Source organism: Magnolia sinica, chromosome 2, assembly GCF_029962835.1.
Source record: "Magnolia sinica isolate HGM2019 chromosome 2, MsV1, whole genome shotgun sequence".
Taxonomy (NCBI): Eukaryota; Viridiplantae; Streptophyta; class Magnoliopsida; order Magnoliales; family Magnoliaceae; genus Magnolia; species Magnolia sinica.
The window spans coordinates 113,558,511-113,577,879 of NC_080574.1; the positions used below are offsets into that span (position 1 = coordinate 113,558,511).

At 39.2% G+C, this 19,369-nt stretch overlaps 1 protein-coding gene across 7 annotated transcripts in view; it reads left to right on the plus strand.

Annotated features, from left to right (window-relative positions):
- The first annotated feature begins 3,499 nt into the window (after positions 1-3,499).
- Positions 3,500-19,369, plus strand: part of LOC131237414 (protein SIEL) — a 40,196-nt gene continuing 24,326 nt past the window's right edge. For 4 of the 7 annotated variants that reach the window (XM_058235155.1, XM_058235156.1, XM_058235157.1 and 1 more), the window contains exons 1-4: positions 3,502-4,367; positions 8,169-8,249; positions 10,210-10,443; positions 10,926-11,117. In XM_058235155.1, the coding sequence (XP_058091138.1) occupies positions 3,666-4,367; positions 8,169-8,249; positions 10,210-10,443; positions 10,926-11,117 (1,209 nt within the window). In that variant the 5' untranslated portion in view covers positions 3,502-3,665. Of the gene's footprint in view, positions 4,368-8,168; positions 8,250-10,209; positions 10,444-10,925; positions 11,118-19,369 lie in introns of all 7 variants that reach the window. The other 3 variants (XM_058235159.1, XM_058235160.1, XM_058235161.1) reach the window with 3 other exon arrangements.

Genomic DNA, 19,369 nt, shown 5'->3' on the forward strand with positions numbered 1-19,369 from the left:
ACCCACTGCTATTCTACGTGTAGGCCTCACTATGAAGTATGTGTTTTATCATCACGGCCCATTATTTGGGTGGTGGGGCCCACCATGATGCGTGTGTTGTATCTATGCCGTTCAACTACTTGTGATATCATTTTATGGTGTGAGCAAAATAATGGGTTAGATCTAAAGTTCAAGTGAACCCCACCATTTAAATAGCGGACCGTGACATTCACCGTTCAAACTTCTAAGGGCCATGGGAGTTTCCAATTAAGCTGATATTGTTTTCACTTCATGATCCCTATGTTTCTTTATGAATAGGCCGGGTCTTAAAATACATAAGAGCGGGCTCGACTTGATATATATGAGGCCCACCGGCGCGACCTATTTGATATACATGAAGCCCAATGGTGTGACCCATATAATGCGGGCCATGTGATGTGGCCCACTTAACTTACGAGGCCCAGATGCGAGGCCGTTATGATATATTTGAGGCCTAAGTGCGAGGCCCACCTGTTGTGTATTCGAGGCTGATGAGATGTATGTTGGCCCACATGACGAGGCCTATGTGACGTAAATGAGGCCCATCATGATTGTAACGTGGGGTCATAGGCCCATTATATGTTTCTATGTAGGCCACTCCTTGGGAGCAATGTTGGTTAGATGTCCACATTGATGGGCAATGATAGTTGGATGTCCACATTGTGACCTTCCCTTAGGCCTTGTTAGACCCATTCTCATCATTCCCTTAGTGGGTTAATCCAAATAAGTGGGCCCCATTCGCCGTAGACGGATGGCTTCGTACAATCGGATTTGTTATAACCACGGTCGAGTGTCGATCTTTATACTATGGTTGATTGACTGATCATTTATAGACCCCGGTTTGTTTATCAGTGCCATTGTTGTGATTGATTTGTCGATTTTGATTATTGACCGATTCTAATTTATCGTGGCCGATTGCCGATTATCGATCGAGGTTGATTATTGATCTAGGCCGATTATCGATCAAGGCCAATTACCGATTCTGATTTGTCGTGGTCGATTACCGATTATCAATTGAGGCCGGTTATCGTAACGATTGCCGATTTCGATGGTCGGGGCCCAATGTAATGTATATGCGGCCTGTATTTGAGGCCCGCTGTAACGTGTATTCAGCTCGTGTTTAAGGCTCAATGTGTGATTTATATGAGGCCTATGTGATGAGGCCCATTGTGATGCATTTAAGGGCCAGGCGATGGAGCCCATTGTGATGTATGTTAGGCCCATGTGAAAGACCCATCGTAGTGTGTATTAAGCTCTTGAGTGGGGCCCATGTGTCGTATATTTGGCCCTTGTGAGCCATGGGTCCACTATATGTTAGACTCTATGTGGGCCATTCCCTGGGGGAAATGCTGGTTAAATGTCCACATTGTCGAGGCTGATTGTCGATGTCAGTTATTGATACTGATTATGAGTATGTGACAGCATAGCATCATGATACATGCCCATACGCATCATCTGCATGTTTGTTATGAGATGTGGTTGATCATTGCATATGTCATTGGGCAGGTTGTTACGAGACTCTCTGATAGGCGGAGGTTATCTCACATGAGCGCACGGTATGTGCAGGATTGATGCATGACTGGATTGTATGACTCATGCATCTTGCATTATGATTACTGTACGCCTGAGCGACATCAGGGCTATAGCCTCCACAGGCATATCGTGGATGACCAGATGGGACACCGAAAATGTTGGTTCTAGCATACGGGCGCCATAGATGTCCCTGGGTGAAAATCTCTAAACCTCCGTGGCCAGGAGACGCCCTAATGTTGAGACCTAGTGGATACGTGAGCGCCGGAGTGCCGAATACCAGGAGGCCGCGTCTCCCACGTGTCGTGGTCGGTTGGGAGGAGGTGTGACCTTACCCGCCCGAGGGTAGGGGGCATAGCCAGGCTGAGTTTGACCAGCTCCTGAATGAGTCCGCTATCGACGTGCCGGATAGGTATTGGCAGACTATTAGCCAGGCGGATAGTGAGGTTTTTTACGCTCACTTGGACTGTGCTGTTAGGAGAGGGGCTGTGCCATTTGGAGTGTACTAAATCCTGGTGATGATCCCAGAGATGTACCGTATTAATATGTGGACTTATTGAACAGGATTTGCATACTCACTCATTCATTCATTCACTATCCACTCGGGCTGGTGGTGCGCAACTATTTGTTATATGAACTTTCGCAATGGCCAGGATTTCGGTTGGGGCGCACGACTAACCTGAGATCAGGAGTTTACCACATTGAGTCTGATTATCCAAATTTAGGTATGAGACTGGTTTGGATGGAAGTCCCTTGTGATGGACCCTATAGCCTGCGATACTACGTATTATCATCCCTACTTCACACTCCAGCATGGTCATTCCATTTGTACTGTATATTACATCGCATCCTCGGCATCTGACATTTAGCTCTTTATGACTCTTCATTTGCATAGCTGTTCTGTATCGCGTATTCTAATATTGCTTGACTCATGGACGTATCTGTATTTCCGCTTACTCTGTTATCGTATGATTTATGATATTGTCAGTATTTCTGTTTACTCTGATAATTCATGATCTTGTCAGTATCTCTGCTTTATTCCGATATTGTATTATTTATGGATTACCAGTATTTCTGGTATTGTATGAATATGACATTGTGTTGAATACTTGACACTTACCTTGCGCACATACCTACACAACCTTCTAAGCTTTCTATAAGCTTATGCACGATAGATGCGTGCAGGTGATGTTAGGTTGTAGCAGTGTTGAGCTTGGAGCGTGCAGCGGTCTTTTGGAGCTTGATTTTCGATTTATGTATTTTCCTTTCAGCATTGTACCCAAATGATTATATTAGTGGATATGTGATGATGATGTTGCCTTTGTGAATTGGGTAATCTTGTGGTTATGCTTATTATGAGTTAAATTTACATTGGAAAATCCTCCTTGTAGGATCCCAGGATCGGAATCTGGCGTATAGACGCCAGGAATTGAGAATGGGATACTATGGAGGCTGTCGGCACCAGATTTGGCGATCGAGATTCCAGTGAATCCGATTTCCGGATTTGAGTCGTGATACATCGGCATTCGATTTGAAACCGAACCGCATCCTGCTCTAGCACGTCCGCGTATCAACGACCAAATTTTGAGCCAAACAATTGTCATTTGCAACCAATAGATCATTTTTCTAGTAATTCAATAATTAGCTGTATATAATTTGCTTCTTGTCATTTTTCTTGACCAGTATTTAAGATTGATTAACAAGGGCCACGTAATTTTTTTGGTTTACGGAGAGATGTAAATTGAATATGGGAATGCAAAAAAAAGATCCACGTGGATACAACCGGTAGTACAATTACCTATCTATTTGCCAAGAGCATCATGAAGTAATATACCTTAAAAAATAATAAAAATAAAAATTCTGGAATTGGCACGGAACCAGATGAATCCCATCCCACCTAATCCCTTCTAATCCCACCGCCCAAACAGGCCCTTAGTGTGGTGCCAGGTTCCATGGGTGGGTGTGAGCCCAGGCTTTTCCTGTCTCTATTAAAAACCAGTCTCTCTTTCCCACGGGGATCGTCCATGGGTTATATCAGTCCAAACAGGCCGTGAGCAAGCAAACCTCGTTATTTAGATCAAACACGAGGGAACAACAAAAAGACGAGGGGAAGGAGTATGCCCGCCAACCAAGCCATGGACGCGGCACCACATATTCTAGACATCCCTCTCCCTACTGACCGTCGATCTCACCTCCATCTCCTCTCATCCCTCCGTTCCGTTGTCTTCCACACTTCGTTTCCTTCCGAAGCCACCATTCGCAGCGCCATCCACGCCCTCTCCCTCCATTTAAACCGCTGCGACGAACACGACCCCATCCATCTCCACCAAACCCTCAATCTCCTCACACACATCTCCCTCCTTCACCCTAACCTCTCTCCCCTCGTAATCGACACCGTCCATTCCTATCTCCGCCATCGATGGCCCACAGGCCGATCCGACCGTCTCATGCTGGACGCCCTCGCGGCGATCATAACAGTATCAGGCCACGGCCGCAGCAGAAGCTCACTGTCCACGATGGAAGGGAGCGTCATCATCTCGCTGCTGTCCAGTCCGATCGCAGCCGTCCGTTTACGGGTTCTTAATCTGATGGCGCAGATACTGAATGTGGATTCGGATACGAATTACGCGCGCGCGTTTTTGGGGTTTCTGAAGGATCCATATCCGCTTGTGAGGAGAGCTGCTTTGGATGGATTGGTTGGTTTTGCCAAGTTGAACGGTGCTGGGATGTGCAGTTTGATGACGGAGGGAATGTATGATCGTACAGTCAAGCTTCTACTGGACCTAGATGAGATCGTGAGACTGGGCGCGATTCGATTGGTTAGAGATTGATTTTTTAGTATCTTGCAGTATGAGTTCTTTTTGTTTCAGGAAAGATCACCTGCCACCAGCTGTAGGTTAGCTTAAGCTACAGCTGTTGTCGGCCCACCATGAAGATAACTGATGTAGAATTCAGGCCGTTCCAATTGTCATCTGGGACGCACATCAACTCTCCATTGTTTCTGTACATGGTGGCTGCATGGTGATCGGACCGACCTGATTTTGGACGATGATCTTCATGTCGGGCCCGACTCTTGCATGGACCTGATGCTGCACACAACTGACATGCTGGCACATGGGACTGGCTGTAGGTTAAGCTAATATACGACTACTTGCAGGCAATCGCTAGTCTCTCTCTCTCTCTCTCTCTCTCTCTCTCTCTCTCTCTCTTTCCTCATTGCACTTGGAATGGATCTATCATACAATTGTGCAAATTGGATGATCTTAGCCACTCATGTTGGGTGGATTTTTGCCCCATGAACGCTGGATGCTGCTGCTTTTTCTCCTATTGGTCATTCATTTGCTGGACACTGATTGGATGTCCAAGATTATTTGATGAGATTTTTATATATCAGTACCTTAGGAATTGGGCATTTGCATTTGGGCACACAAGTAAATCGTCTATGCCATAAGCTAGTGGCTCATTCATATTTTTCGCATCCTGGTACTTTTGGTTAGATATATCTTACTTTCTTTTTTTTTTTTATAAAAAAAATATTATTTTTGGAAGGTAATTACTTTTGTTAGTTTAAGTAGCTGATTTATTAATTATTATTATTATTATTATTATTGTAAATGATGAAAACCTGTTTGTTTTACAAGTTATTACAATAATGTAAAGGAAATGTGCAATGATTACAAATTACTTGTTTCTTGACAACAACTACATTTGACTGCCAATTCCTGTGTTTGGTTTATTGGTGGTAAAATTGTAATGATGATGACATTTTTACATTATATTGATGTTAAATCATCACCAAAATACACTAATGTTACTGTTTGGATTTGAGGTTTTTCTTGTAATTACATGAAAAGGTGCAATTATTACAAGCTAGTATTGTCTTGTCTCCTGAATACATGTTTGGTTTGGCAGTGGTAAAATCACAATGATGACACAATTCTTTTACATTACCAGGAAAATGGGCAAAAGAAACAGGCCCTTAAATCAGCGTGGCTTGGCAGTTCAGTCTTCTTGTATACCACTTTTGACTTTAGGAAAAGAGAGGACTGGTTTCATAGTCTGCATGACTGGTCTAAAATATTATCTTATGGCAAACCATTGTGGTTCCATGCTTGGTGATTTTGATCACTTGATGTCGAGGGTCCCATTGCAAGTGGGCAGCAACACTAGATGAAATGATAACCCTCTGTCTATAATGAACAAAGCCCTGATTTGCATTAGGTTATAATCAATTAAAATAGTTGATTAGTTAGTCCCACTGTAGATTGCTGTACCGTGAAGATTGCTCTACCAAATGACCTTAAACTCTTGTCAATTATGAGCTGCAAGGTTGACTAATGCTTATGTGGGTGGGATCAAGTTATAGCTCAATGAAAACATAATCTGAATTTAAATCAGGTTAGAGAAATCAAACTCAAACTGAGTTGACCCAACCCAACATAAAATTGGATCGGACCAGTTGGGATCTGATTGAGCTCGGCCTAAGTTGCAGCCCTAGGTTTTGTTCATGCCATGTCGGCGATGGGCTCCACATGATGTGGGATCTTGTACTTGCATGCCATGTTGGCAAGTGCTTTATGAGTGGGGTTTCCATTCTTCCTGTGTGGAACTGGAGTGTGGTAGAGCAATCGCTCCATAGTATATGTGACATGGCGAAGGGGCGTTACTTGATACTTTGACAAAGTATCAAGCTTGATATGCAGGCATTGAGAAATTGCACAAGTGACATGATTAGCTCATTGTGGAATCTGCTCTCTACGGAACATCCTAATATCAGATTGGTTGAATAATCTTGGCCTCAGATTTATTAATACTTGTTGAAATAGGTCTGTCAGGCATTTTTCATTTTAATTACCCAATAAATGCCCATCATGCACCTTTGAAAGAAAAAAAGAAGCCCACCAGTCCATAGTAAGATAATTATATAAGTGTAATTTTAGTTCATGATAAATCTAAATTGGGGCCTGTGATTTAGACACTTCAATTTGAATTACCCGTATGGCACATATGCAATTTCTAAGTGCCCGTGTCTCATCCATTACACTTTTTTAGAGTATCAAAGTTTTTGTCACATGGGAAAGGGTTTCGCTACATATACAAGATACCATCTACATGCTCGTGCATGTGCCGTCATGGACCGCATGTGCAATATCCAACCCGTCCATCAGATGATCTGATTTTGTAGATGTCTCTTCCAATTAAAGATCTCGTGAACCCATTAGGTGGGCCACCGTGCTAGAAACAGTTGCATGGGTGAGAAATTCCGGCCTAACTATTGGACCAACCTGATTTTTGGCCTAGAAGATAATGCAGGGGCATTTTCACACCAGACTCAGGTGAGGTAGCCTGTGGGATGCAGTGGCACACTCGGGGTGGGTGGCCCGTGTGAGGCGGGTGCCTTGTGTGAACCCATGCAAAGTGGGGCCCACGAGGGGGGTTCGGCTGAGGTCCTAACCCATGGGATGTGGGGCTTGGGCTATGGATAAATGGATTAATTCACCATGCTCTATCAGTTCGAGCTTTTAGAGCAAGTGGTTAATTGTCCTGCATCAGAAGATCTACAGTGGTACCCCTCTGATGAATGAATTGGATGTCGTACTTGTGTTGCCACACCAACACATGCGGAGTGTGTAGGAACTTCCTAATACACAGTGTGGACTTAGAAAAGTGACAATATCTTAGAGAAAACTTTTGATACACAGGCAGAGTGCAATGGATGATACACAGGCACACAAACCATACAGGGGCAAAATATAGTTCAAATTCTATCATTCAGGTATTGGACCCACTTCAAATGTTTATAAAAATAACATACCTTTCTGGAACAATGCTCTAACTAGCTGATTGATTGATATCTAATGGACAATCATGCTTGTTGCCATTTCATACATAAGGATATTTTTGTCATTTACTGAAGTGAAAACCAGCCGCTTAAATTAACAGACCTTAGAGAAATCTACAGAAGGTACCGGGATGCAAAAAACCTGAATTATGAAGGTACCTTAAAGCATTACAGCTATAATTATGTACCAGAATGCAAACATCCAATTACTAGTGCACTTATATACAAAAATTGCTTATTTGATTGATGTGAATTTTGGGCTATGGCCCATCATGGTGGGTTCCACATTTTTACACCAGAGAATGCTATTGTTGAACTTTTGGTTAATGCACAGTCAACTGGCTTGTACTACCATAAAATTGTGAAAATTGGACTGTGTTAACCATCACAATTCATAAGCAACGAATTTTGCTTGTTGATGTGTAGCTCTGCCATTTTTCATTTTATCAGTCCCCTTCCAGATGATGAGCGGACACTCATGCTTGTTTGATCAATGCATTTTTGTGGCCATTGCCCGATCCATGGAAAGGCTTCATTTAAAAAAAAAATAAAAAATTAATTAATTATTTAATTTAATACCACTTGGTTTATCTTTACAGTTTGATAGAAACTCTTCGTTAGAAGTTATCTTTTCTATTGTATGCTTGTTGCTGCTTAGCGTACGATACTGCTCCAGCCTCCAATTACTTGATTGAGAATTCCGTTCTCATGTATGGAGTTGCTGTGATGTGCCTTAGTTCAACTTTATGAAATGAGTGAACGTGATTTCGAAATTCAGGTCAGCGAGTGGGGGCAAATTTTAGCTGATGCAAATTGTGAAGTGGATAACAAAGAGCAATTAGATGAAATATTTCTTCAGGTACTACCCCCCGATGACCATGCTTTGTTATGAAATTCTTTCATCTTCTCTTTATCTTCTCTAAAGCAAGTGGTTGCAGTACTTCTGCCAACCACTAATTATTATTTGGTGCGTTTGATCATTACAGAACTTTTTGAGTGCAATCTCATTGTTTTAATGATCGAAGAGGTTTTGATGCCCTGTACCATGTATAGTAGAATCTTTGATGCTTGGTATGCTAAGCTGGGTTCTAAATCCGTGCACCCAAATTCCAAAAGAACTAACAAAATGTTATGCTAAAACACACCATATCATGTAAATTCAAATTGTAGCAAATAGGAAAGCCATCTATTTATTGGCACATAGAGAGACCATATTTATATTCCATGCAAGCATAAAAGAAACATCACAGTAGAGTTCCAAGATGAAAATGTAAAGCTCATACAAGGCTCATAAACATCTCTTAATGCAACACATTTTGTGAATCCACGTGTAAAACCACTACTCTTCCCATCTGATTTTTTGAATGTGGTTGACAATGGTTAATTTTTCGTCCTCGAAGATATGCTTATTAATTGCACATGTCATGAGAAAGTTGTCATTCACAACAGAGGGGAGACTGTTTGGATTCTTTTGTTAGGCCAAGGTGACATGTCATTTTAAAACCAGGTGTCCAAAATTAAAAAAATATGATACTTCTTGAAAGATCCAGACAACTGCTATTTATCTACAGTCAGCACTGCATTGGATCCTATGGGACCAGTCAGGAGACACTGAATGCTGTCTCAACATTCGCTATCCAATAACTGCTCAAGTGTGGTCATCATTAACCCACCATGTGTAGTCTGCTATACATGTTGCATGCAAGTGGAGAAAGATTCCTGGACCCATTAATCATGCTCCTAGTTGAAAGTGCCTCCAGCTGACACATGAATGTACCTACCTTTCTTTTTACAAAAGCCACTGGGGGTATCGGTACATAGTTTGCCACTACAACATGAAATAAATATGTGACTGTTAGAAATGCACTTGATGACTCAAACGACTTGTGCTTGAAAGAATGAACACGCTTGTTAAACGAAGTCACTGAGACCAAACTCTGAATAATTACTCCAAAAAGAAGCACCTCTGGATGAGTCATTCCTCTTTCCCTGAATGGACTCCAAATGAAGCGGCTTCGGAAGAGTCAAATTCACAGCAACCGGTCCTCGCTAACAGATACCTCTAGCGCCAATTTACCACAAATACTTCATTTCATTAAAGTTTACATAGTTTTTAAGAATATTAACTGCTACATTTCTTAGCCATAGATTAGGATCTATTGTTTTTTTGTAAAAATGAAGTCTTAACAATCTATTTGTGGTGTAAGAGTGTAGGTCATGTCATGCTAAAGTTTGAGAGTATTTATGACATTCCCTTGAAACGGGTTTCCTTCCCTAAAGAGGCAATCACAACTTTTATAGGTTAATTTATGGCTGTCTTGTCTGCTAATTGGAGTTATAGGGTCTTGCTTATTAGCAAACAATTAGTTTTCTGCACATTTGGGGGCTGTGGTTCAGTGATCCAAATTGTTGACCTGATGGGCTACACAATGGAACCTGAAAATATCCCAGATTGGACCATCCCAACCCGTTGATCAGTGGACAACAAATAGATGATTTAGAGAAAAGTACAGCAGTGGTACACATTTACTGTGGAAAAGGCCAAATATTGAAGGGTCAGGGCATTTCCTATCTGGCATATTTTTGTGTATGCAATTCATGGCGGGTTCTATCAGATTCAGATGAATGGCTGAGATCACTGAAGCATGGATCTTTCATATTCATAATCTTGCACGTTGAGAAACTGTGGGTTACTTACTGGTGAGTAGGAACCTATAGATCCTCCTAATAATTTGTTTCTACTCAAATCTTTGAACTAGTTTTTTAAAAGTGTATAAAATCCTTTTTTCCACTATCTCTCATATCCTAACTGCTTCCAGCTTTGCTCAATGGTAAGAGACATGAGTATGAAGGTTAGAGTTGAAGCTTTTCTTGCCCTTGGGAAAACCAGGCTGGTATCTGAGGATGTACTGTTGCAGTCCCTATCGAAGAAAATATTAGGCAATCAAAAAGAAAGAAAAAGTGCAGGTAAACCCATTGGAAAAGAATCTGCACTTTCCACATCAAGTGCTGCTGGTGCTTTTGTACATGGGCTCGAGGATGAATTCCATGAGGTAGTTTTGGCTGCAATTAGATTGTGTTTCCTTGAGGAACCATGCAATCCTGAACCTGAGTGTATCCTAGATTCTTAGCATCCTTGGGTTTTCACGCGAGTGGCGCCGGTAATTCAGTGATCCAGATCATTGATCTGATGTACCCCACCATGGATGGGGGACAGTGGAAATGTCTCCTTGATGACAGTGATAGCTTTGATTTGTGGCCTGCAAGTAGATGGGTAAAAAAAGCATACAGCAAGGTTCCCATTCAACTGCAAACAAGCCAAAGATTGGTTGCTTAGGATTTCCAATCTGGGGACTTTTGAGTCTTGTCCATCCTAGTTTGGCCCATCGTATCAACGCTCTGAGTCTGGACCACTGAAACATGGGATCCACTTATACAAAATGGAAATAGAAGGATCTCTGCATATTCTCGGGTCGAGGATCATATGGTTCATATTTTTTCATAGACTTACTATTCCAAATGCACCTTCTTAAAGGTACGGAGAGCTGCCTCTGCTTCCTTGGGATCACTTGTAATATTCTCTATCCAGTTTGCCGATGATGCCTTAAACTTATTGATGGACATATTAAATGATGATACCTCGGTTGTTCGGTTGCAAACTTTGAAAACAATGTTCCATATGGCATCATACGATCATCTGAAAGTGCAAGAGAAACATATGCACATGGTATGGTCCTTTTACTGTAACTTACAAGGTCCTATGTTTGAATGCAGATGTAGAATATTAGGGCAGTACTTTAACTGTGGATTTTAGTATCTAGTGCTAATGTTTCTGAATTGGATTCTGTTTGTCCTCTCTAATTCTCTGTTAGAAGTTTTCCTTCATATGAATTCATGCATGTTAAACTCTGTTAGAAGTCTTCCTTCTTCCTTCATATGAAGTCACGATCCACATGCTATCTCTTTTCAGTACTTGTAGAAGTAGCACCACTGGCAAAACCTAGGTGATGGAAAATGGTCTTTCTCCCATTTTTTATCAGTTTAGTTTGAATTTCGATTGAAAGTTAATTGACATTGTGAGTTGATATGTTGCATAAGAAAGACAAGGTTTGAGAAAATCCAAAATATTCTCATTGTAAAATAGTAAAATTCATCTAATGCCACATCTATTTCTTTGATTGAATAGCGTCTCTTGGAAAGCTCTAATGTTAACTTCGATTTGTCGTGAATCAACTACAAATACTAATGTAATGCACCACAAAACAGACTAAACTGTTGTAACGAATAAAATCATCGTCGTCATCATCATCATCATCTCTCTCTCTCTCTCTCTATATATATATATATATTAAAATTTTATTAATCATCTTGCTCATATTAATCTTCATCCTCATCATTATCATGAAGATATATGTTTTTTTGGTCTCTGGCCTTAGGGCTCGATTGGGAGCTTGTAAATAGAAGTAAATGGGAAATGGATTTGGAGGTAAATAAATTGGGAGTAAATAGCTTACAAAGTTGTGTTTGGCTGGGAGTAAATGAAATGCATTTGAAATCAAAATATTCTATTTGGATGTGAGTAAATTGGAGGAATTGGAATGTATTTGAATTTTTCAATATATTCACAGGAATATATGTGATATCCCAAATCAGCTTGAATATCCCAACTTAGTGTACATGTGTGATATTTAATAGAAGGATTGTAATTAGCCCATTGAAATATATACTTTAGCCAAAAATGAGAAAATTTCGAGTCTCAGGTAGGCCACAAACTTGTCAATGTTTTTTAACCATCCATTTAGATGGCCATCCTTCGGACAGTTTGGATCATTCTTTTGGTGTGATTTTAGTGATGTAGCCGATATTTGCTTTGTTTTGGAGTATCATTAGTGTGACACGTGTATGGCGGACGTGCATAGCAACACCTTTGTTTACATGTGCGACTCTCCAAGGGGGCTCAAGGCATTTCACCCCATTTACTTCCAAATCCTCTCTCGTAGAGAGGATTTCATTTACAAGCACATTTACTCCCATTTCATTTCATTTCATTTACATGCGTTTACTTCCATCCAAACACACCTCAAGTACCAATTACCTTCATTTACTCCCAATTCCACCTATTTACCTCCATTTACTCCCATCCAAATGACCCCTTAATAAAATTCATCATCTTTCAAAAATAAAAAAATAAAAAATCACAAGGACCTATGTCCAGCTATTTGGTTTTATCAATCTTGTTTTGCTGATCGATCCTAGGCCCTACGACTACCCTCAATAAATGAACAAGCTTTCATAATCCTTTATGCCACTTGAATTGAATTTTGTTAGATATTCTTCTCAATGTCTTTTCATGCCCTTCAACCGTAAGCAATGTTCCCCTCCTCACGAGTGCTGTATCTAGACTTCATCGCACATGATTGAACAATCTCAGTATGCTTTCTAGTGTTTTATTTCCTATTTGGAGTACTCCAAGGTTGCTTCAGATGACCTCATTTTTAATTTTATCCTTCTTGTAAAATAGTGGAAAGAGATGGAATAGAGAAGAAGAAAGAGAGAGAAGGGAAGAGAATGTAGAAAGTGGATAATGGGTTGAAGTTAAGTGTTTACACCTCTCCTCTCCTTCTTATATATCATGAAAGTTTCACAATTACAGAAATGTCATTAATAACAAAAGCAAAAATCCCCTCTTATGTCCTAACCAAAATAACCCATTTAAGTGGGCCCATGTAGGCCCATATCACATTCATTAACACTCCCCCTCAAGTCAGAGCATAAATATTATAAGCTTGGAATATATGTGTAGCTTGAGTGGAATGAAGTGAAGACATCATCAAGTCGGTCCTGAGATTAAACATATGAAGTAGAGATTTTGCCTTCGGAAACATTCTTACGTATGGAGTGACGATCAATTTTTATGTATTTAGTTCTTTCGTGATAGATTGGATTGTTTGCTATGTGTGAAGCAGCTTGATTGTCACAAAATAACTACACATGTATGTGCAATGTAAATCCCATTTCATGTAATAATTTCTTTATCCACATTAACTCACAGTCACATGAGTATGAGCCATTTCTTTGTACTTTGCTTCAGTACTCGATTGGGACACTACATTCTACTTCTTGCTCTTCCACATGACTAGACCTTCTCCCACAACTGTACAATATCCATAGCGGATCGTTTATTTGCTAAGGAACCTACCGGTCTGCATCTTAATATCCTGTGATCCAAAGATGACCATTCCATTTATAACAAAATTCCTTTACCTAGTGTTCCTTTCTGGTAACGCAAAATTCGAATAACTGCTTCCATGTGAGATACTTTTGGAGAACTTATGAATTGGCTTACCACACTTGCTACATATGATATGTCCGATTGAGTAATGGTTAAGTAGATAAGTTTTTCAATTAATCTTTTGTGCCTCCTCCATTGTTGTCAAATGTGACCGCATATACGCATACTGTGGATCAGAATCTGCCAAGTATGCCATGGCATACTTTAATATGCGAGCGCATATGCGATCACATACTGCATATGCGATTGCGTATTTACCAATAGTCAATTTTTTTTTTTTAATTTTTTTTAATTTTTTATTTTTCAATTTGGTGCACTTTTGTTTATAAATAAGCAATTATATCCCATCCATTTTCACTATTCTTTACTCCAAAGCTCTAAATCTCTCGCTTTATCTCTCTTACTCTATTCTCTCTACAACTATTTCAAGTATGTTTATTTTTTCTATTTTGTAAGTTGTGCTTGTTATTTTTATAAATTAAGTTGTAAGTTGTAACTTAAAGAGTAGTTTTGAGTTATCCATTTATCAATACAATTTATATTTTGAAGTTTTTTAATAATTAATTCTCTCTTAATGTAGCTTGTTGATTGTTTTGTTAAAATTTATGTAAATCTAATATAAGTTATTAAATATATAACTTAATGAAACACTCAAAATATAACGAAATAAGTAAAATAACCCAATCCAATCATGTGTACTAATTAGGCAAGTTTTTCCTTTTTTTTTTTTTTTCTTTTTCATTTTTTTTTCTTTTTTCAATTAATTTTTTCAAAAAATAAAAAAATATGCAATGACATGTGCAATTATGCGATCACATATACAAACAGCATATGCTGTTCGCATACGATCGCATATGTGATTTGACAATATTGGCCTCCTCATATCCTTCATTGCATCTCCTTGATCACTGACAACCTTGTGATTAGGATCGATTGGAGTGTCAACTGGGTTGGTCCCAAGAAGACCCGTTTCCATGAGTAAAATTCATAACAATTTTCCATTGAGATAGATTAACTCCTTCGGATCTGGCCACTTCTATACCAAGAAAGTATCAAAGATGAGCCAGATCTTTTATAAGAAAATGTCGTTGGAGATGCTTTAGTTCTTCAATCCCCTTGTTGTGCTTCCAATGACAATAATATGATCCACATATACTACAAGTTCAATGAGACTAAAGATACCCTAATGTACAAAAACTGAATGATCAGCAGGGCTTTGAACAAAGCCATAGTTTAATACAACCTTGCTAAACTTGTCAAGTTGGAAGAGGGGTGATCCATGATTAACAACTACGGACAGTATAATCATAATGGAATTAGATTTGGCCCTAAGAGTGAAGGTTTCACTATAATCAACACCAAGTGTCTGACTATACCCCTTATCGACTAGGCGAGCCTTCAACCATTTAAACGTACCATTAGGATGAAACTTGATTGTGTAGACCCATTTGCAACCCACAACACTTTTACCAATCAGAAGAGTGGTAAGTTCCAAAGTGTCATTCTGATGATGTGCATTGATCTCTTCCACCATAGCTTGCTTCCTCTTATGTAACAAAGCTTCCTCATATGACTTGGGAACAAAGTGAAAAGATGGGGATAAGGCAAAGTTGTGGAAATTTAGAGATAAATAATGAAATGAAACATATTTAGAAATGGAATGATCGATACATATACGCTTACCCTTTCTTAGGGCAATATGAATATTAGATGTATTTGAAGAACTCACTGGACCACAAGTTTTTGAAGAAGATATGTTGGACGACACATTATGATTGGTTGTACCATTTGCCCGGTTTTGTCGTGAGTTGACTTTTAGTTGAGGAACAGTGGGAATGGTAGAGGTAATAGATGATTGAGGTTGGATGTCTTCATTGACCGCAATAGGTATGTGAATAATTTCCGTATCAAAAGATTTGGTATCTTTTGAGAAGAATGTGGTAGACTAAAAATAGGTAACATTTGCACATATTTATTGCCTTCGAAGTGATGGACTATAACAAAGAGAACCCATCCGTGTGCGAAAATATCCAAGAAAAATACATTTAATTGCTTAGGGATCAAATTTATTGTGGCCAGACTCTAATTGATGGACAAAAGAAACATATCCAAAAACATTAGAAGGTAGAGGAAATAACAGAGTATCTGGGAACAAAACTTAGTGATGTAGGATGATGCAAAACCAATTATGTGACCGAGATTTAACTCAAAATCAAAGGAATAAATAAAATCATCAAACTAAAGCGTGATGCACGTACAAACAACATGAAGCCCAAGAGATGACGGGTATGATTTGAGGCCAAATCACAGTCACAAGCCCTTTGACCAAACAAAACACTCATAAAATTGGGCCCAAGGAAGATAAAGATGTTTCGACTAGCATATGAGTAGTCCGGGTTCAATAAGTGAAAGTTTGATGTTTCCCTGGTTGGACCAGGGTAGTTCCAACGCAAAAATTTTGAGATCTAGGAATATTAAATGCAAACGGCCAAACCTGAGTTGCTTATCGTGGACAAAGGAACATAACCGACTCAAAATCAGAACAAGTGCGCCCCACATGTGCGTGTGGCAGCCACACGGGTGGCCGTATAGTCACATGTGTGGGTTGATCATGTGGTCCATGCACAGGTCGAGTTCGTTAATAATGGAAGATGGGTTTAGGTGGCCCGTAGGATCAAGTAAAATCATATCCAAGTGAAAACAATGAAAAGGAGGCTTTGTTGGAGTCACTTTCTTCTTACCTTAGGATTGAAGATTCAAAGAGACCTACCACCTATGATTCATCAAGCATGAAGTGGAAGAGGAAAGATCTTAGGGACGAAGGATAGAGTGACTTCACACCCTCTAGGCTTCTATCCAAAGATCTAGCCTTCACAACAATGAAGGAAGAAGAAAGTGACTCCCACAAAGCCTCCTTAAGATTTTCTCCAAACTCACATTAGGTTTAGATATCCCCACCCCACTTGCTTTATATTATTCCAAAAAATTGTTGAAATGACAATTTTGCCCATTTAGTAACAAAAGCAAAATACCTTTTATGTCCTAAAAGGTAAAAAGTCTAATCTACCATCCCAAAAGAAAAAAAATCTTATGTAACAAATAGATGTCCACCGTCCAATCACAAACTAAAATGTATAAATCATCAAATAACATAAAAGAACTAACTAACAAAAGGGTCCAACATAATCTAACCATCGGATGGCCCTATGATGGGATATAAGATGATCCAATGGATGGACAATCATGTAGACCATGATCAACGATGGGATGGTTTCCAAATATGGTCCATGCAATCCATGCTTTTCTAATGCTCGCCGATGACCATTGGCGATCACCATCAGTCACCTAGCCAAAGTGAAAGTGCCGATGTAGCTTGTCGACACCTAAGTCTCTGATATGTACGGAGTGATGGTGTGATGTCCGCATCACTTGGAGAGGCGATTGACCCTTTAAAACAAATGAGTCCATCCGATTTATCAGAAAATATACTATGAATACTGCACCACTCTAAAAATTCTTAGGTACATTCATGTGAATTAAGAGAACACGAGTTATTTCAAGAAGGTGATGATTTTTTTGTTTTGCAACTCCATTTTGTTTTTGGGTGTGCACGCATGATGTTTGATGTAGGATTCTTATTTTAGAAAAAAAACTGACTAAAAGCTTGGGACATGTACTCCTCGACATTATCAAATTGAAACACATGCTTTTGAATTAAACCTATTTTGCATTTTCATGTGGAAAGTCTTCAAAATAGAAAATAATTCACATCTATCCTTCATTAAATAAAGTTATGTTATTCCTGAATAATAATAAAAAAATGTAATAAAATACTTAAATCCAGACCTACTAGGTATTTTAACTGGACTCCAATTATTGAGTGAACAAAAGAGATATTTCTCAATACGTGGTGGAAAAGTAGCGTGGTGATGCTTACTCAACTTATAAACGTCGTACTCTAGACATGACATCGACGTCAAGGAAGGAATGATATTCTTAAGAATATTCACTGATGGATGACCGATGCGACAATGCCATTAATAAGCTGAGATGTCTTTTTATGTTGTTGCGCTCCCAACGTCATGATCAATATAGTACATCCCATCATGCTCATATCCTCCACCAAGTGTCCTCTTCATGATTAAGTCTTGGAAAACACAATGAAGGATAGAAAGTGACACAACAAGAAAGGAATTTTGTAAGTTTGCTAGTAGAGAGAAGGCTTAAAGGATTTTACAGATTTTGAAATAAGTAAAACAGAGGATAATGAAAGAAAGGGATTTTGTATGAATGGTATCCATTTCACATGCTTTGTATTGGATACCATCTCCCAAAGTGACAGAGGAGCTTGTTAATGAGCCATCAATAAACGAAAACATGTTAGACTGACCTGTCATATGGTCGGACGCTCTAGAGTCAATTGATATGCCTCGTTTGGCACCATGGATTGGAAATCCTCTGGATTTGGAATACCTTGGATTCCGAAATCTCCGGTTGTGTTTGGCACCCTAGAATCCCCTGTAATCCAAAAATAGTTATGCACTTAATTTATATAGTATATTTACATGAGCTTGAATTTAATTACTAAATCAACTTTAATATTCCTAATTAGTGTACATATGTGATGTTTGACACAATGATTGTAATAAGCAAATTGAAATATATACTTTGGCATAAAATGATAAAATTCCAAGCCTTGGATGAGCCACAAGCATAAGATCACAACTAAGAGACTAACCCTAGGTTTCTTAAGAATTTTTTTTAAAAGCACAAGCAAGATAAGAGATACCAATGGGTAAAAGAGAATACGAAATAAGAAGATTTGGAGAAGAAGAAAAAGGATCAGAAATGATGAAGCTTTCATGGCTACTGCTGTGGATTATCTGATTGATTCGGGATATCATTAGTGGGCCACGTGTCCATAAAAAAAATCAGTGTTCCACATGTACAATAGTTTATTAGCCTAGTGACACATGTTACACATGTGACTCTCCTGCCTTTAAAAATGAGAAAAAAAAGGAGAGGATTGGTAATCCAATTAAAAGGGAGGGATTAAAAAACTCACCGAAAGTGAGGATTGGAAATCCCCTGGACATGGAATACCTTCTAATCCACCTTGCCAAACAACCGATGGATTCAAAATACCTTCAAATACCCCCAAATCCAAGTGCCAAACGACTCCATAGAGTATGAGAATTAGATCCGAAACAAGCCATACCTGAGGTCACGAATGTAGCTATAGGGTTAGAAGTAATTGTAGAAGTAGTAGGAACTGATTGATTCTATAGATTGTTCAGTAACTTGGTATATTCTTCTTGGGTCAGAGTAGCGATCGTGCTAGTAATGCAGGACAGATGATTTAACCTAGGACGGTGTAACAAAATTAAATAACAGATTAATTAGAGCAATGAAAACACAAAGTAAAGCTAATCTATCACAAAATTTAAACATTCAGTTATGTAACATGTTTGAGTTCAAGCTATACGAAAGTCATTGTTTGAATTATCTCCAATATCATCAAAATGTCTCCAATATTGTCGTTATCTCCAGCTTGGCGATACTGATAACACCAGTAACACCGTTAGTGATACCGATAACACCGGTAGTATTAGAAATTCCAAGCATCAACAATGTATTGCCAAGTACTACCAACGAATCGATATCGCCAATATTTTCAATCATGTAAA